Below are 15979 nucleotides of genomic sequence, written 5' to 3' on the forward strand. Positions count from 1 at the left end.
TGCAGCCAGGAAGAGCCACCCCCCCGCAGTGGGCGTGAGCCAAAGACATGCACAAGTGGTGAGTGGGGCAGGGGGAGGGGAGGGCTGAGCTGGGGACACGCAGTGCCAGGGAAGGTTGTGCCAGGTCCAGAGGGGAGCGGAATTTTGAGTTGCGCTTAAGTCGTGTTAATGCGAGTTAGGCACGGCTCAAAATCACGTGTGTCAAGGGTTTACTGTACAGTATGAATCGGGGGTAACCTGCATACAAGTGGGGTGACATACTCAGGACTCGCATACTCAGAGACCTTACTGTACTTCCAGTTCCAAATGAGGTGTGTGTGGTTGACTGGTTACTTTGTTACTCTGGTATTTGTAACTCTGAGATTCTATCGTACCACTAATAGCCAGCTAATTAGTGGAGAAGCGGAATTGCCTACTGCCTCAGTGGTAGAGGAGAAACTGAGATAAGGTAGTGCCTAATGACAAAGCGCTGAGTCCTAGTCTGCAAAACACTCTGTAGTAGATCGTGATGCTCTGAAGAGGCTACACTCCGGATAATGAAACAGTCTCTCTGATGGCTTTTGCTCAATTACTTTTTCCCTCCTCGTATTCCCCTAATTCTTTGTTCTGTACGGAAACAGCGTGAACATGTAGGAAACCAATGCAATAAAAATACTAAAAAATTGTCAACATGCAGCCATGTACTGACCTGATGTTTTTCTTTCTATTCCAAACTATTTCCAACATTGTCTTCCTGGGTAACCGTTCCACCCGCAGTCTTGAGAAGGTTGACCTGCTTTTGTTTTGAGAACAAAATGCTTCTGGGCTTTTTCCAGACGCTGAAAGTTACCGATTATGGATGGCTGCAATTTGTGTTGGAATGCTCTGCAGAAACAGAAATTAATGGCACTGCTGCGTTCCCTCCTCCACTTTGGGTATGTGAATAGCAGTTTACCCAGCTCATTTGCTTAATGGCTCTAATTTGTCAGAATTAGGGTGTATTTGTCATATGGACAATGCGTGTATTTGCCCTCGTCTGCATTCCTTTTGTCCTTAACTTTCAGAAGCAGAGTTGAATATGCCAGGGGTTCTTTCTGCTAACCAAGGCATTCGTATCCCCTTGGTTTTGCAATTTTGCCTCGTATGCCTGTTGCAGGCAAAAGTCTTGCTGAAGAGAGGTGTTGCAGCAAAAGTCAAAGAAAATCTTCCTTATCCTCTATCACAGTCTTGGAAGAGATGGTTTTCTCTGTCCGATTCAGAATGAGCTCAGGAATTTAAATGAAGTTCAGGTGGGTTGTTGGTCACAGTCAGTAAGAGAAGCATCCACAGATGTTGCCCAGGTCAGGATCACTCCTTTTATTGTTACAGCTGCCCTTGAAATACACGGTCTACTGCTTTTTCTCCTAGTGGGCCAAGCAAATTATTCTGCTTTCTGCTGTTCTGCCTCAAAGCCAGTTCAAAGCTAGCTCAGCAGATAATTTGATTTCTTCTGGTTCTCCTGAGAGCATGCAAATGCCTCACATCCATTAATGAATTTAGCCATGACTACATATTAGCTAACAATATCATCAGTTTTACACATGGGGAAACTGAGGCTCAGAGTTGCCGTACCCAGGATGACTCAGTGAGTGCAAGAGACTCCCACGCTCCTCCTTTAATGACTAGACTACAGAGTAGAGAGTTTATACTTGTATATCCCAGGGCGTTTTTTCAATAGTCAGCCATTTACAGTCTGAATTCACTGTGCCAGAATTCAGACAGCAGCAGGCATGTTGACAGGCACATTTTTCTTTCATTAACTTAATTTTCTTGGTGTAATTTAAATGCAAATATGGGACAAACATTTCCTGCTGAAATTAAGATTCCGTGATTGGTTTTGTTGTTATGGAAAACAGCAGAAGCAACACCCTTTGGTACAGATTTTGGGGTTTTATGTATAATGGCCATTTCAACTTTCAAAATGCAATTTCATGGCATTTTTCAAATGCAAACTAATCAATGCGCTATGCTAATGAGATGTCAAGCCCCAAACACTCCAGGATCTCCTGGGAATGCTTAAAATTAACATTCTTCATAAACTACAGTGGCGAGGTTCAGATTCTGCCTTACAGCATGTTGTTAATTATCAACTCTCTCATTTGCATACCAAGTAATTGCCAGAACTAAAATGACTGACCCAAAAAAGCCTCCAGTAAGGGCAAATATGGACATCTAATACACATCTAGTTTTCTGTGGAGTTATGTGAGGCAGCAAAATGAAGAGGATATTTTGGCTTCTTGAATACAATTTAGATTTTTGGTGTCCGTGGCTTCTCGACGCTTTGAATTAATGTCACAGACTGTCAGGCGCAGAGACAGATTGTGTGTGACTATCTAATCTCTCTAACGTACTCATCACAGTGGGATCTTTGTGCCAAATTAAAAAAATCAAAAGCCCGTGTTGGTCATATAAGGACTAGCTTGTCCACTCGTTGCTTGAAGACATTTTATTCTGTATGCCACCCTTCCGTGGATATTCTCATACACGATGGAAGTTGATTACAAGTGTTTAGGCTATTTCTGCATGCTCTTTCCTTACCCTGGAAAGACCTGCTGTCATAAATTGCAAATAGACCCACAAATCTGTGACTCTACGGCTGATTTCTGCAGGTTCATGTGGAATCCACAATGTCTAAAAATTCTTCTTGTCACCCTCAGTCAGGGGTTATAACGTACGGCAACAAATGAACGACTTGCTTGTAGAAGAATAGGGTGTATGTTTGCCCTGTAAGATGCAGCCTTCAGAAGTAGCTTGATCCCAAATGTTTTATTAGGTCTGACCTTCTATTCAGTAAATCAGAATGATATAGACGTGCTTTTTTACGGATGACCATACCGTTGTTTGTTTTAACCACAAGGTAATAACACTGTCACATTTTGAACAGGTCCTGTGTTCTGTCCTCTGGGAAGCAGCAGACTCTTAGTCTAGTCAAATTTAATAATCCTACCAGTGGAGTGGTAGCAGTAATGGAGAATGGGTGCTGGCTGATGTAGAAAAATTATACAATAATATGGTATCTTTGCACATCAACAAGTACAGTGGCTGTCAGAGCAGCTGTCTTTTTATAAGACGTATGCGTTTTTTCTGCCTTATTTCTCTATGCATGCTCAGATAGCTTCTACAGTTCATGGTATAGATCAAAGCCTTAAGCCTTTTTACATTTTCAAAATGCATATTAAAAATAAACACAGTACAGACATTGTCCACCCCAGGCAGCAATCCCCTAAGCAGGCCCCAGACGGGCTGCTGTTTGAAAAGCTGGTTTTCCTCCCACAAAAGAGAAGAGCTTTTGAAATGCCTTCCAAGAAGCTGTTTGCTGACCTGAGAGATGTTTCCGTCAAAGGACTATCGTGCTCATTTTTGCTGCCTTGGGGCTTGGAGCTCAGTTTTAGCCAGCTCAGACTGGAGAGTTCACTCCTTACAATCTATATTAAAGAGCATAAATCCACAGTTTGAGGCATGTCTCCTTCAGGACTTCTTGTGAACCCATCTCCAAACCCCTCTGCTTCCACTAATTCAGGTTTCCTGTTGCACATGGGGCAAAGCTGATTGCGGACAGCAGAAGATCTCATCCATATAATGAGGTTCCAGCGCTCCCCAGAGGTGACAGGCAGCGCCCCATGAATCTGCCCTCCTCGATGTAGCAAGCCCTGGGATACCACATGCTCAATCTCCACATACTTTGGCACTGGGGTTGGGGCCTTGAAGACAGATAAGAAGATACTGGGTTACATGAACTGTCTCTTGCTATTGACTTTCTAATGCAGTTGTTATAACTTGCTTTCAGTGCCTTTCATCCCAAACAGTTTTGGTAAAAAATAATATATAGGGATCACTTCACATACCAATGAAATGCAGCCACCTCTGGGATTAGACATTGTGGCTGTTAAAATGTTCAGGCAGGCAAGGACAAAGTGTAAATAGAGGCATATAGAGAGGCAGGCTCTAACAGTCCAAATAGCAAGTTGGCCAGGACATTGGAGTTACTAACCCTTTCTTGCTAAGAGTACACTGGAAATTCTAGCAATTGTGAGTAACTGGGGCTTTAGTTTTCTCAACTGAAAGACTGAAGCAGCTTGAATCTTCAAAGCCATTTTCTCCACTCCCCCAAAATGAGCTCTCCTGATCCTTATTTTAATTAAGGAAAGAGAGAGAGCATTTTACTCCCTCCTCCGATATAAGAGTTATCTGTGTGAGCTACCTGAACTGACTGCAGCGAACTTAAATATGATTAATTTACCACAGTAAATATTTCAGTACATAGAAAAATGGTGGACAAGATAGTCCTGTTTTGGTCAGAAGCAGACGATCAATCTTAGTCAATCAACTTTTTGTATGCTCTTTTATAAAGTACAGCTCCCTAAAAGAAACAGTCCCCTTCCGTGGCTTATTCTAGTTAGGTTCATAACAGCAAATGAACCAGTCAATGAAAACAGCCAGGTCTGATCTAATAACAAGCAGTCCTATGGCACCTTAGAGACTAACAAATGTATTAGGTCATGAGCTTTCCTGGGTAAAACCCACTTCCTCAGATATAAAAATGTCACAAAATCATTGTGTACAATCACACGGATAGGAAAGTCTTTTTTAAACTGAGGAAGTGGGTTTTACCCACAAAAGCTCCTGACCTAACAAATGTGTTAGCCTCTAAGGTGCCACAGGACTGCATGTTATTTGTGAAGCTACGGCTTCAGGATTGATCTGTAAGAGTTAACCCTGTATTTTAAACTTAAGGCTACTTGTTGCTGTCATATTTAACTCAAGTATCAGAGAGAGAGCTTTGTTAGTCTGTATCTTTGAGAACAATAAGAAGTCCTGTGGTACCTTATAGACTAATGGATATTTTGGAGCATAAGCCTTCATGGGCAAAGACCAGCTTCATCAGATGCATTCATCAGATATTTAACTCAGTTACTCAAAATGTTCCTGAAACAAAAAGTTTAGGGTCTGATCCTGCATTGTCCACCCCAAGCTCTGTCCCCACCAATAGGCCCCCAGAGAGAGGATGCTGCTCAAAAAGCTGGTTTCTCCTCTCCCCTACCCGAAAGATAGGAGTTTCTGAGCTGACCTGAGAGATGTTTAAAGTCTGTGGGGAAATTCGTGGGGAGTAGGATCAGGGCTAAAGTACAGATAGATTCTTGGTACCTGTCTGAGGTTTCCAAAATACAAGTTGCCCTCAGTAAATTCTTTTCCTAGGGATACATTTAATGTGACTTCAGCATTGTCGTAGTGCGAGCTCAAATCCAGATCTTCATTTAGCGAGTACTTGACGACAAATGCTTTGTGGCTGTCCAAGGAGCCTCCCCCACAGTCAGGGTAAAGCAGGGTTGTTATGGGCTGCAGGTATTTTTCACGCAGAGGTGTAATGAAAGCTTCATACAATCCAAGCTCATTTAACAGAACCTGCACCAAAGGGAGTACATGGAATGCTCAGCAAATAGCCAGAAGGTCACCTCTGCTATTTCATCACATACGCTTCTCAGCTTCCTGGTACTGTACAGCCTTCTTCCCTGCCAACCTTGCTGCTTAGCTAGATAAAGAACTAGGGAGCACAGACACGGGGTATAATATGGGAATGAGTTCAGAATGAACAGAGGTGTCATGCAGAACACCTGCAGGTAAAACCAGCACAGGTAGTGCCACATGCAAAGCTAATTTTTACTGGCACCCTGTGCTAGCCCTGTTGGTTATATAGAGGAGCCCTGTCTTGTACGGCTAAACAGAACTCCAGACTTTCACCAGCACTAAGTTAATATATAAAATGCTACACCCCTGAAATAACAAGTCCCAGTTCTATGAAGTACTTCCACAGCCAAGGGAAGGGCTGAGAGTTATTTTGTTCTGAGGTGATGTTCAGATCCCAAAGCAGTGGCAGGAGACTCCAGAAATTTGCAGAGAGGCAAAAGAATCTGGGCCTTGTGGTTCTTGGACAGGAAGAGGCTAAGGACAGGAGGCCTCACGGCTGGCTGAGGGAAATGAACTCCACTGTGGAAGAACCAGAGATCAGAACGTTTGAAGGTTGGGTGCAGAGCCACAAATTCTGGCTGAACTGTGTGTTTCTTTTACAACCTTTCCTTCTCCAGCTGAACGCTGCAGTTCACAGGTCGTATTGAATACATTTCTTCTCTTTTGAGAGAGTACAGTTACAATGCACAACTCTGTGCATTATATGTCCCAATTTATACAGTAGAAGTCCCTTAAGTGAGACACTCAGGCAGATCGCTAATCTCTGACATCAAATAAAGACACTTATTAAAAACAGATTTGAACAGAATACAGTGTGGCATTAGATATTATGCCTGATATTTCATCTTTCAAACTTTACTTGGCGGTGTCTGAGCTCGGAGTAAAATTACACCTGCCATATCGGCACCTAGTTTAATGCCTTGGCAATATCCAGGAGTGGCCCCACTTACCCTAATGCTGCTTCAATTAAGCAGCAGTCATTGCCATTCACTTTCACTAGGATGAATAGATCCCTGGGCTGTGTCCGAGTAAAGCAATCATCTCAGTTAACTAACGTACACCATGCTTCTTTTCTGAGTGTTTGTTTCAAAGCAGGGTGCTAAAATTTTACATCCAACTCTTTCAGTAATTGGATTATTTTTAGTTTATATATAATTTTAAAATATTAAATACAAGATTCCCCCCCACGTCTCCTTCCCAGCAGCCCTCACCCCAACACACGTGTACTAAGTGAGAAGTGTGAGTAAAATTAACTCCCTCACCTCTGTGCCTTTTAACTTGGGCATCTCTGCACTTGGGGTTGCACATCAGTGTGTGAATGAACTCGCCCAAATCTTGAAGGGGAATAGACCTCGAAGCATACCCATAGGTTGGTTGGTCTGGTACATGACACTTGCCCTAAAGGCTAACACTACAAAGTTGAGTCCTACCCCATAATTATTCATCGTGTTTGGCCTGCCTTTGGGCATCCCAGATTGCTCAAAGTTCTCCAGCTCTTCGATGAAGACTCGGCAGAATTCCTCACTGAACACTGGAAGTCGATATATCTTCTTGTCTGACCAAGAAAAAGGAGGGGTCTCTTAAGTAAAGCAGGGGCAGGCAAGTGACGCTCTACAAGTGGCACCTGGCCCACAAAGCCTTTCAATATACCCCATGGCCACCCCACGAGAACCCTCAGACAGGAAGGAGCCTCAGAGCCCGGAGCTGCCTAAGTAAGCACCTCCTAGCCAGAGCCTACTTAGGGCATCCCAGCTCCTCCTGCACCCCAGCTTCACCACCCAAACCCTCTGCATCCCCTCCTCCCACCAGGAGGGCCCTTTCAGAGGGCCAGAGAAGTATGGACCACTTCCAGCTTTTCAGGCTCCTCCCCATAACTGAGAGAGATGGAATCTGAATATTTTTTTATTTCACAAACGCTCTTCTAGCCTTTTTCTGTGCAAATGAACTAATGATTGAGAGAGTGGATAAAAACAAGTCACAAATCTAATCAAATACCCATAAATGAACTAATATATACATCTGAGGCCTCCTTTGAGCTTGAGGCCAAGGCCAAATGGCCCTCCTGCCTCCCCCGGACTGGCCCCACCCCCAGCCCTTGCATCTGTGCCTAAAAAGTTCCCCGAGGTCAGAATCCTCTCCTGTACCCATACCCTCTCAGACTCTGCACCCCAGTCCCCAACCCTGAGCTCTGTTTTGTACCCGACCTCCATCCCAGCTTTTGAATCCCCTCCATAGAAAATTACCGCCCTTACCACTTAGCAAAATCTCGGCATGCCCCCCTCTACCAAAAATCATTGCCATGAAGCAAAGTAACAGTAGAAACTATTCTTAACAATATCTGGACTTCCCAGCAGTACAACAGAGAACACAGCCTCCATAAGCTTAATTGCACTTTTAGGTTGTTAAATAGCTATTGTTACAGGGCAGACGGACTCTGGGGCATGTTACCTAATGGCCATGCTGACCTGGAACTGAAATGCCTGCACGCCAGACTTCCCGCTCCACTCGCTACAAGCATTTGAAAGACAAGGTGACCCAAGTGGTAAAGAGAATTATATGAGGCATAGCATTTTGTGGGCGGTTGGAGATCCTCCCTAAAGACTCTTGCCACCCATCAATTTTCTGTTAGGAATATAATCCATTACACTTCCAGTATAGTGCTAGAAAGGTTTGCATAAACAGTGGCTGAGTATTACAAATGAGGGAGCTAGGACACGGACTGCTTGAGAAAGTCACTTGCACCTGAAAATAATTCCTCTTTTAGTAACACTCAAAATGGATGTCAATACAAAACCTCCTCTGTTTTACCTTGTACAATATAATGTAATTGCATTCCCTGTCTATTCTGTCCTCTTCTCCAGTACTGGAAAGGTCCCACAAACATCAGCAAACAAACAGAAAAGCACTGAACTGCTTTAAAAAATATTCAACACAATTTAAAGGGGGAGGTACAACATGATAACTTTGGGAAATAGCACTTGTAAAATAATCCAACTGTACAGTGTCTCTTGGACAGACTTGCTGAAGGTCAAATACTGAGTCAGTGTTACAGCCAAAATAGATCCTACTCTGGCCAATGGCAGTTGTGCCATTGAATTTAAAGGGGCCAAGATTTCACCCATCTGTCACAACTGGATGATGATGGTTCTCTCAAGAACTTTGATCATGCAGAAGAAAACACCCTAATTGTCTTTGGTCATCTTTCAAAATTACAATATTAAAGAGCTGGTTTAAAAAAAGATTCACCCCTGAAACAACTGGTATGTATCAGAGTGTGGCTCTAGCTACACAGCTGATAGGTCCTTTACCTGATATAGAATCAATGCGGCCCAGGAGACCTTGGAGATCAGCATCTTGTGATGTGCAGTACTTAACTGTCTCTAAAAACTCTGGAGCCAGAAATGACTCCTTGTGTTAGATGGGGAGAAAGACAAAAGAAAAAAAATAAAATGAACACACAATGACTTGGTCTCCAACCATTCAGACCCAGGACTTTTGAAACAACCACGTCATGAGAGGAACTGAAATATACGTGGAGTCACAGACCGCTTGCGTATAAACATACAAAAGTATTTAAACTACAAAGAAATGCACAAAGTTGTAATCTGCACTTACATTTTTCTTGGTAGATCTATGCAAATTAATTATTGCTGGTGTTCAGTTGTAATTATAAATTATAGCTGGTCAGATTTACCTTTACCCTGGTCCCACTATGGACACATGATCAATAGGTCAGTGGGCAAACAGTCATACCCAATGGATTTTTTTTTTAACCACCCTGCTTTGGGCCAGGATTTCAAAATTACATAGTAAGCAGGCTCTGCCATGAGTATTACACAATGAAGAGTGTAATGCAGCACTTGTTAGAGTAATCTTTCTATTAGCCACTACTTTAGCTGTATACTGGCCAGCAGCCTTCATGATAACACTTTACACCTAACATTACCAATCACAGTCTGAACTGGTTCTGATTCTGTCCTCAAATATGGGACTGTAACTACTGACTTTAATTAACTTACCCCAGAATAAACCGAGAGTGAGAAGAGAATCACATCTGTCTACTTCAACAGAGATTTATGAAGATGTCCAAGTTTTGGAAATCATTCCACTTTTAAACTAATACCATCCTGAGACTATACCTGATTCTAAAGGGCATAAAAGAAGCTTTCCTATTTAAATGAGATTTCCATGAGGTTACTACAGCACTATTACAGATGCAACGTAGAATGTATTTTACCTGTAGAACATACACTTCTGGATGCTTTGGTTTGTAACATTGTGAAATTATGGCTTTTCTTGCCTTGGACTGGTGATCTAATTGCTTTCTTCTTTGTACTTCTTTCTGAATCTAGGAATAAGTGACATGATCATGTTCAGAGATCAAATGCTGGCAGTAATACAGAAAGTTTCATTCATTGATTCAAAATGGTAACATTTGCTGTGAATGTATCATCTGCTCATGCGCACGTTCAGGAGTGCTGAATGTATTTCTCTGCCTCCGATGAGTCGTTAAAAGGGTAGGAAGAGATCTTTGTCAGACACTCATTAAGATGGAAGAATGGGTTTAAAAAAAAACAAAACCCCTAGGGCTATGCCTACACTAGAAGCATCTGCCAACAGACGTTTCTGTCGGAAGAGATTTTCCAACAAAATATCAGTCAACAGAGTGCAGCCATATACTAAAGCAGATCAAAAGAGAGATCTGCTCTGTCAACAGAGCAGCCGGACTGCCCAGCTGCTCTCTCGACAGAACAGCCAACCAGAAGCACAGCAGACTGGGCTGCCCAGTGTCCTGGAAGCCCTGTTTGTTGACAGATGGCCCGCCCAGAGCATCCACACAGCTTTTTTTGTCGACAGACTCTGTATACGTATATATGAAAGTTCCTGTAAATAAAAATTATGAGTTATGAAGAAAACCTAGATTAGATCTCCATTCCCACTTGAGCAAGCAGACTCCAAAACTCATACGTGGAAGACTGTAATTAATCGAGATGAGCAATAGATATGAAAACAGGTGGCCCATGTGGAGCTGTCTGGACCTTTATACATGAACTATTGGTTAAATTGTGTGTACCTCTTTCAGAACTGCTTTAAAGTCTTCATCAGTCCTGCAGCCAAGATTGCCTAACACCTGTAATTGAGAAAGATTAACTGTTAAGTGTCATGGATTTTTATAGTGCTCATCAACCTGCCATGGGCAGTGCTGTCAACTCTCACAGTTTTCCTAGGAGTCTCATGATATTTGGTGTCTGTCTTCAAGTCCCAGCTCCTGGAATTGTGTGCGAATCTTAACTTTAATTCAAAAAATAAGGTTGTAGCTCTAATTATGTCAAGTAAATCTATTTAGATTTAACAGTAGGCAGAAGAACTGATACAATACTCTAGTTCCTCAAGAAGCAGTCTGGGGCTGTGACACTGCAAACCAAAGTTTGCTTCAGGAGTAAAATTACAACATAAATAGCCTATGAGCCAGGAGTTTGGGTTTTCTCACTAGATCCTTTATTCTTCACTGCTTTTTCCTTGATCCCTACATACCCACTCTACAATCTGCCCTTTGCGGTGCAGGCCATATCCCTGAGTTCCTAAGTTCTTTTGCATACTAGCAGTACCTGCTGTCAGAGCAATCAAGAAGTCTCCTGGATTCTCAGGCCAGAAGACACAGTAGCTCGCTCCTCACCCAAACCATGCACCTCTATTTAAATAGATCATTTTAGCAGTATAGTATCCTGCTACTGGAGCCCTTCCCCTACAGCAGGGAAAGGGTCCAGCAGGTTTTCTGCAGTGTTATGCTAGAAGGTTGTCAATTACCTGTAAATTTTCTAACCTCCCCAGATGGACTACAATTTTAATTCCACCTCGTCTGCCCTGAGACTTGCCAATTTGGGGGGATATACCAGACACTGGGAAAATTGGTCTTTTAGCTCTTAGAAGAAAGCTTATTGAAGGGCATTTTTTACTATTTTTGTGCTACAGTTTGAATTATGCAATTCTGCTTTTAATGGTGCTAGAGATAGGTAGGCTGACACATTAACCGTTACCCCAGTCGTCATTATCTCAGTTGAAGGTCTTGCTATAGTGACTCTTTGGTGATTTTTTACTTCTAACGTAATCCCAACTTTATAGACAGCCTGCATATCAAACATGGAGCTCATAGATTACTTCTAGTATATTATGACAATCATTTTTAAGCCTGCTTCCCTATGGAAAAGTACAATATTTCTATAGTAAAGGCTCTGAACACTACAGCTTGCTCTAGCGTATAACTCGAGTCCAGGTTTGTGTCTTCCATAACAGAATTTGCAACATAACTTTAATGGAAAGTCTCCAGAATATGACTAGACTTGAGGGTGTATTTTTTTGTACAGGGTGAACCTCTCTAGTCTGGCACTCTCTCATCCAGCAACATCTGTAATCCAGCATGATTTTAGCTGGCCAGGTGACTACTTATCATGGGTGTGGCCAAGTTTCTTGTAGTCTCATAAAGTTGGTTTACAACCACCAGTCCTGAGTGTCAGTATTCTGTGCTGTTATTTAGTTGTAATTTACCTCTAAATGTCTTCTAAGAGCCCAGTAAGCAGCAGAAGTGTTGGTAATGTTGCTAAACAATATTGATTTATTGACCTCCAGCAAATTTTCTCATTTGCAGGGTGACCATATCTCCGGGTCACAAATATGGGACAGGGAGATATGGTGGGGAGGGGTGGCTCCTCCCGGCTCCACCAAGCCCCAGAGAGCCGGAAAGGAGGTGGCAGCCACCGGGGCTCCCTGGGAGCTCTGGGAAAATGGCAGCCGCTGGCCCTCCCTGGGAGCCCCAGGGAAGCAGCAGCTCCCAGTGCTCCCCAAACCCTGGGGAAGTGGCAGCTACCGGTCCTTCCCCAGAGCCTCAGGGAAGCAGCAGCCGCACACATTACCCCCCGCCTCCCCGAGGTTTGGGGGAAGTGACTCCCACCAGCAGCTGCACCTGCAGAGCTGCTGGCAGAAAAGGTCAGTGGCGGGGGACAGCTCAAATACAGGACAATGAGTCCCTTTAAAAAAAAATAGGGACGCTTTTTGGCATCCCAAATACGGGACCATCCTGCTCAATAGAGGACAGAAGATCACCCTACTCGTTGGGCGTTTTGTGTGTCAGGTGCCAGACAAGAGGGTCAACCAATAGTGTGTATACGTTCTAAAGAGAAACTGTTTTGTGTAGGGAACTGTGAGTTAGGAGAGCTGGTGTTTTCTTCCAGCTCTGCCACAAATTTGTGGCGCTTGTTAAACTCCTTAATTCAGATCTCAGTTTCCCTATCTATAAAATAGGTATAAGACTTTCCCAGTTTCACAGACTAGCTTGAAATTCTCGGGCAGTGCAGTGTTAATGGATATCGCATTTCTAATTATCCACTTTTTCACTGAGAGTGTAGTGTTTAAATAGCTGCTATCTCCTGCCCCAGAAGTGGATGCACAGCAGCGGCAGGTAGAAGGCCCGTGTACACTTTGTGACACGTTCTGGAATCCTCTGGGATGAAATGGTGCAATAAGTGCTCATTAAAAACCGATTCTGGCTGCAGCTGTGGGGACGATCGGCCCCCAAATGCAGCTCAATTTGGGGCGGCGGGGGAGGCTGATCACTCAGTGCAGCACCTGGAATCCAACAGCGCAATATAAACACCAGGAATTGGTGCTTGTAGGGGGGTCCCCATCTGCTTTCCCCAGTCACGGACCACCCCTCCCCAATATTCCCCTCCACCTCTGGGGGGAAGGGGCATCCCCTATGCTCGCTTTACACCCGTGGGTGCCTGAGGGGGGTGGAGGAATCCCCCCTTTCTCCCCCTCCCCTGCGGATGCCGCGGCGGTTACCAGCCCATAGTCCCTGCGGAGCTGCGCCTCGTCCCGGTAGCTGACGTGCAGGCCGTAGCGCTGCAGGAACAGGTTGTCCGTGTGGTAGCAGGCGCAGGCAAAGAAGGCGCGGGACGGTCTAGGGAACCCCACCCCCGTGGACATGTTTCCACCCGGACTATGAAGATGGGGGTAGGGGGCAGCGCCTTAGGCTAAGAGGGGCCGTAAGGAACGGCGGTAGGGTCCCCCGGTCCGTCAACTAAATGGCTCCGCCGGGAACAAACCGGTTCTCCTTCCTGCGGGTGCTGAGCGCTCAAGGGAGCGTCAACAAATTAGTCGGGGCGAGAAGAACGAACAGACTCGAGTTTCTTTGTTTTACTGTCTCTTGTCGTTTTCCCTCTAGTTGCTTCTGTCCTGTCCTATTTGTCTTCATTTTTTCCTCTGCTTGTACGCTACACTGGGCTCCCCTGATCCAGCCCCATGGCACATCGAGCCTGGTGGAGAAGTGCACCTTAGTGTGCCCATGCATGAATTAGAAACCCTTTGGGATCTTTCTTTGTGGGGGGGGGGGGGGGGTGTCACACAACTGACAGGGCTGGATCATTCTGTGCTGAGGCTCAGTCGATGATTATTGCAATGACCAACTTTTGAACTAATTTCTAAGAAACAGAATAAATGTCAATTTTACTCATGCTCCTAGCAGACACTCGCCTTTCTGAATGTTTTTGATGTATTTAAAAATCTGCCCATCCATGTCATGTGTCGCAGAACAATGGGGGGGCAGTGCCTCAGTTTCCCATCTGTAAAATGGGGATAATGGTCCTGCTCTTGTTTGTAAAGCACTTTGCAACCTGGTGAAGAGTTAATGTTGCTACATTGATTAAATTAACTCACTTCATACAGTCCTATTTAACTGAATCAGTATAAAGAACATGGCCATTAATCTACATAGTAGTAGGCATCCTTCAGTCTGCATAGACTATGGATCATGCCCTTTAAAGTTTCAATTGAGGACTTCATTTACAGCATCTATTGTGACTATGAAGACCCACACGAGAGTGACAGTCCTTGCTGCATCTCTTGCAGATGTGGTGGGTGTCTGGCAAGTCCTTAGTGTGCTTTCTGTGCGCTCGCTTCTCCTCTGCTAGCTGTCTGATCTTCATCTCGCCCTTCTGAAGACCCTTGTGTAACCCCTGCCTCCATCTGCCGTGGTCGTCTGCTAGTTCTTCCCAGTTGTCCAGCTCGATGTCTACCTCTCTGAGGTCTCTCTTGCAGACATCTTTGTAGCGCAACTGGGGGCGTCCGGGAGGTCTTTTGCCAGAGGCTAGCTCACCATACAGGATGTCTTTTGGAATCCTTCCATCATTCATCCTGTGGACGTGGCCAAGCCAGCGGAGTTGACGCTGCCTGAGGAGGGTGTGCATGGTTGGGATTCCAGCTTGCTCGAGGACGGCGGTGTTGGTCACTCTGTCCTTCCATGATATTCCAAGGATGCGCCTGAGGCAGCGGAAGTGGAAGACGTTCAGCCTCTTTTCCTGGCGGGCATACAGGGTCCAAGTCTCGGGGACATAAAGGAGGGTGCTGAGGATGCAGGCTCTGTAGACTTGCATTTTGGTGTGAGTGTACAGCTTGTTGTTATTCCACACTCTCTTGCTGAGTCTGGACAGAGTTGTGGCTGCTCTTCTGATCGTCCTATTTAGCTCAGTGTCCAACGACAGGGTGTGAGTGATGGTGGACCCTAGGTAAATGAACTCATGGACGACCTCTAACGTATAGTTGTCAATGCTGATAGATGGGGATTCAGCAACATCCTGACCAAGTACGTTTGTCTTCTTTAGGCTGATGGTAAGCCCAAAGTCCTTGCATGCTTTGGAGAACTGATCCAGCAGTTTTTGAAGCTGGTCTTCTGTGTGAGACACTACAGCAGCATCGTCTGCGAACAGCATGTCTCTGATGAGGACTTCTCGCACCTTAGACTTAGCTTTCAGCCTTGCAAGGTTAAACAGTTTCCCATCAGATCTTGTGTGCAGCAAGATGCCCTCTGTTGAAGATCCAAAGGCATGCTTCAGGAGGAGTGCGAAGAAGATCCCGAACAATGTCGGAGCAAGCATGCATCCTTGTTTGACGCCGCTCCTGATTCTGAAAGCATCCGATAATGCGCCGTCATATTAGATGGTTCCTCTCATGTCTTCGTGGAACAACTGGATCATCTTGAGTAACCGTGGAGGACAACCTATCTTGTGGAGCAGTTTGAACAGACCATCCCTGCTGACCAAGTCAAAGGCCTTAGTCAGGTCGATGAAGGCAATATAGAGTGGCTTTCTCTGCTCCCTGCACTTCTCCTGCAGCTGCCTTAGAGAGAAGAATTTCTGTAATCAGATACAATAGAAACAAACCCCATTAAAGGGGGTGAGCGGAGAACTATTCACCCATAGCTCTAGGCGCCTGCATGGAATACACTTAACAAAACAAATGGGACTAGCGTTTAGAGACAGCAATGTCCCTAGTAGGCTGGAGATAGTGGAAGAGACAAAATGATCACGGTTAAGGCGTGTGAGTGCTGATGCTCTATCCGGCACAGGGCTGTGATGACAGATACAGTGTAGGAGGTCATCAGTGTGTTATGCATGCTGTCTGCTCCAAACTGAGGGGTGATTTAATAGCAGCCTTCACCTT

At 44.6% G+C, this 15979-nt stretch overlaps 1 protein-coding gene across 2 annotated transcripts; it reads right to left on the reverse strand.

The window, feature by feature from the left end:
• Nucleotides 1–706: 706 nt before the first annotated feature.
• Nucleotides 707–13534, reverse strand: OGFOD2 (2-oxoglutarate and iron dependent oxygenase domain containing 2). 2 transcript variants are annotated; one of them, XM_075012462.1, is made up of 7 exons: nt 13325–13534; nt 10560–10616; nt 9723–9833; nt 8794–8893; nt 6916–7040; nt 5165–5422; nt 707–3720 (listed from the first exon to the last, which is right to left on the reverse strand). In XM_075012462.1, exons 1-7 carry the CDS (start codon nt 13466–13468, stop codon nt 3445–3447), a joined length of 1071 nt encoding a protein of 356 aa, XP_074868563.1. In that variant the 5' UTR covers nt 13469–13534; the 3' UTR covers nt 707–3444. The 2 variants fall into 2 exon arrangements, with proteins under 2 accessions (XP_074868563.1, XP_074868564.1); XM_075012463.1 differs by lacking the exons at nt 8794–8893; nt 13325–13534 and having other exon boundaries at nt 10560–10617.
• Nucleotides 13535–15979: the final 2445 nt, after the last annotated feature.

The sequence above is a fragment of the Carettochelys insculpta genome, chromosome 18, assembly GCF_033958435.1.
Source record: "Carettochelys insculpta isolate YL-2023 chromosome 18, ASM3395843v1, whole genome shotgun sequence".
Lineage (NCBI taxonomy): Eukaryota > Metazoa > Chordata > Testudines > Carettochelyidae > Carettochelys > Carettochelys insculpta.

What these genes read in the sequence shown, in the direction of transcription:
- OGFOD2 (XM_075012462.1), bottom strand. Translation starts at nt 13,468, where the DNA reads ATGTCCACGGGGGTGGGGTTCCCTAGACCGTCCCGCGCCTTCTTTGCC. An exon ending in TCCGCAGGGACTATGGGCTG is followed by an intron (nt 10,617 to 13,324) that starts GTAACCGCCGCG and finishes TCTCAATTACAG; the next exon opens with GTGTTAGGCAATCTTGGCTG. An exon ending in ACACGATGAATAATTATGGG is followed by an intron (nt 5,423 to 6,915) that starts GTAGGACTCAAC and finishes CCTTTGGTGCAG; the next exon opens with GTTCTGTTAAATGAGCTTGG.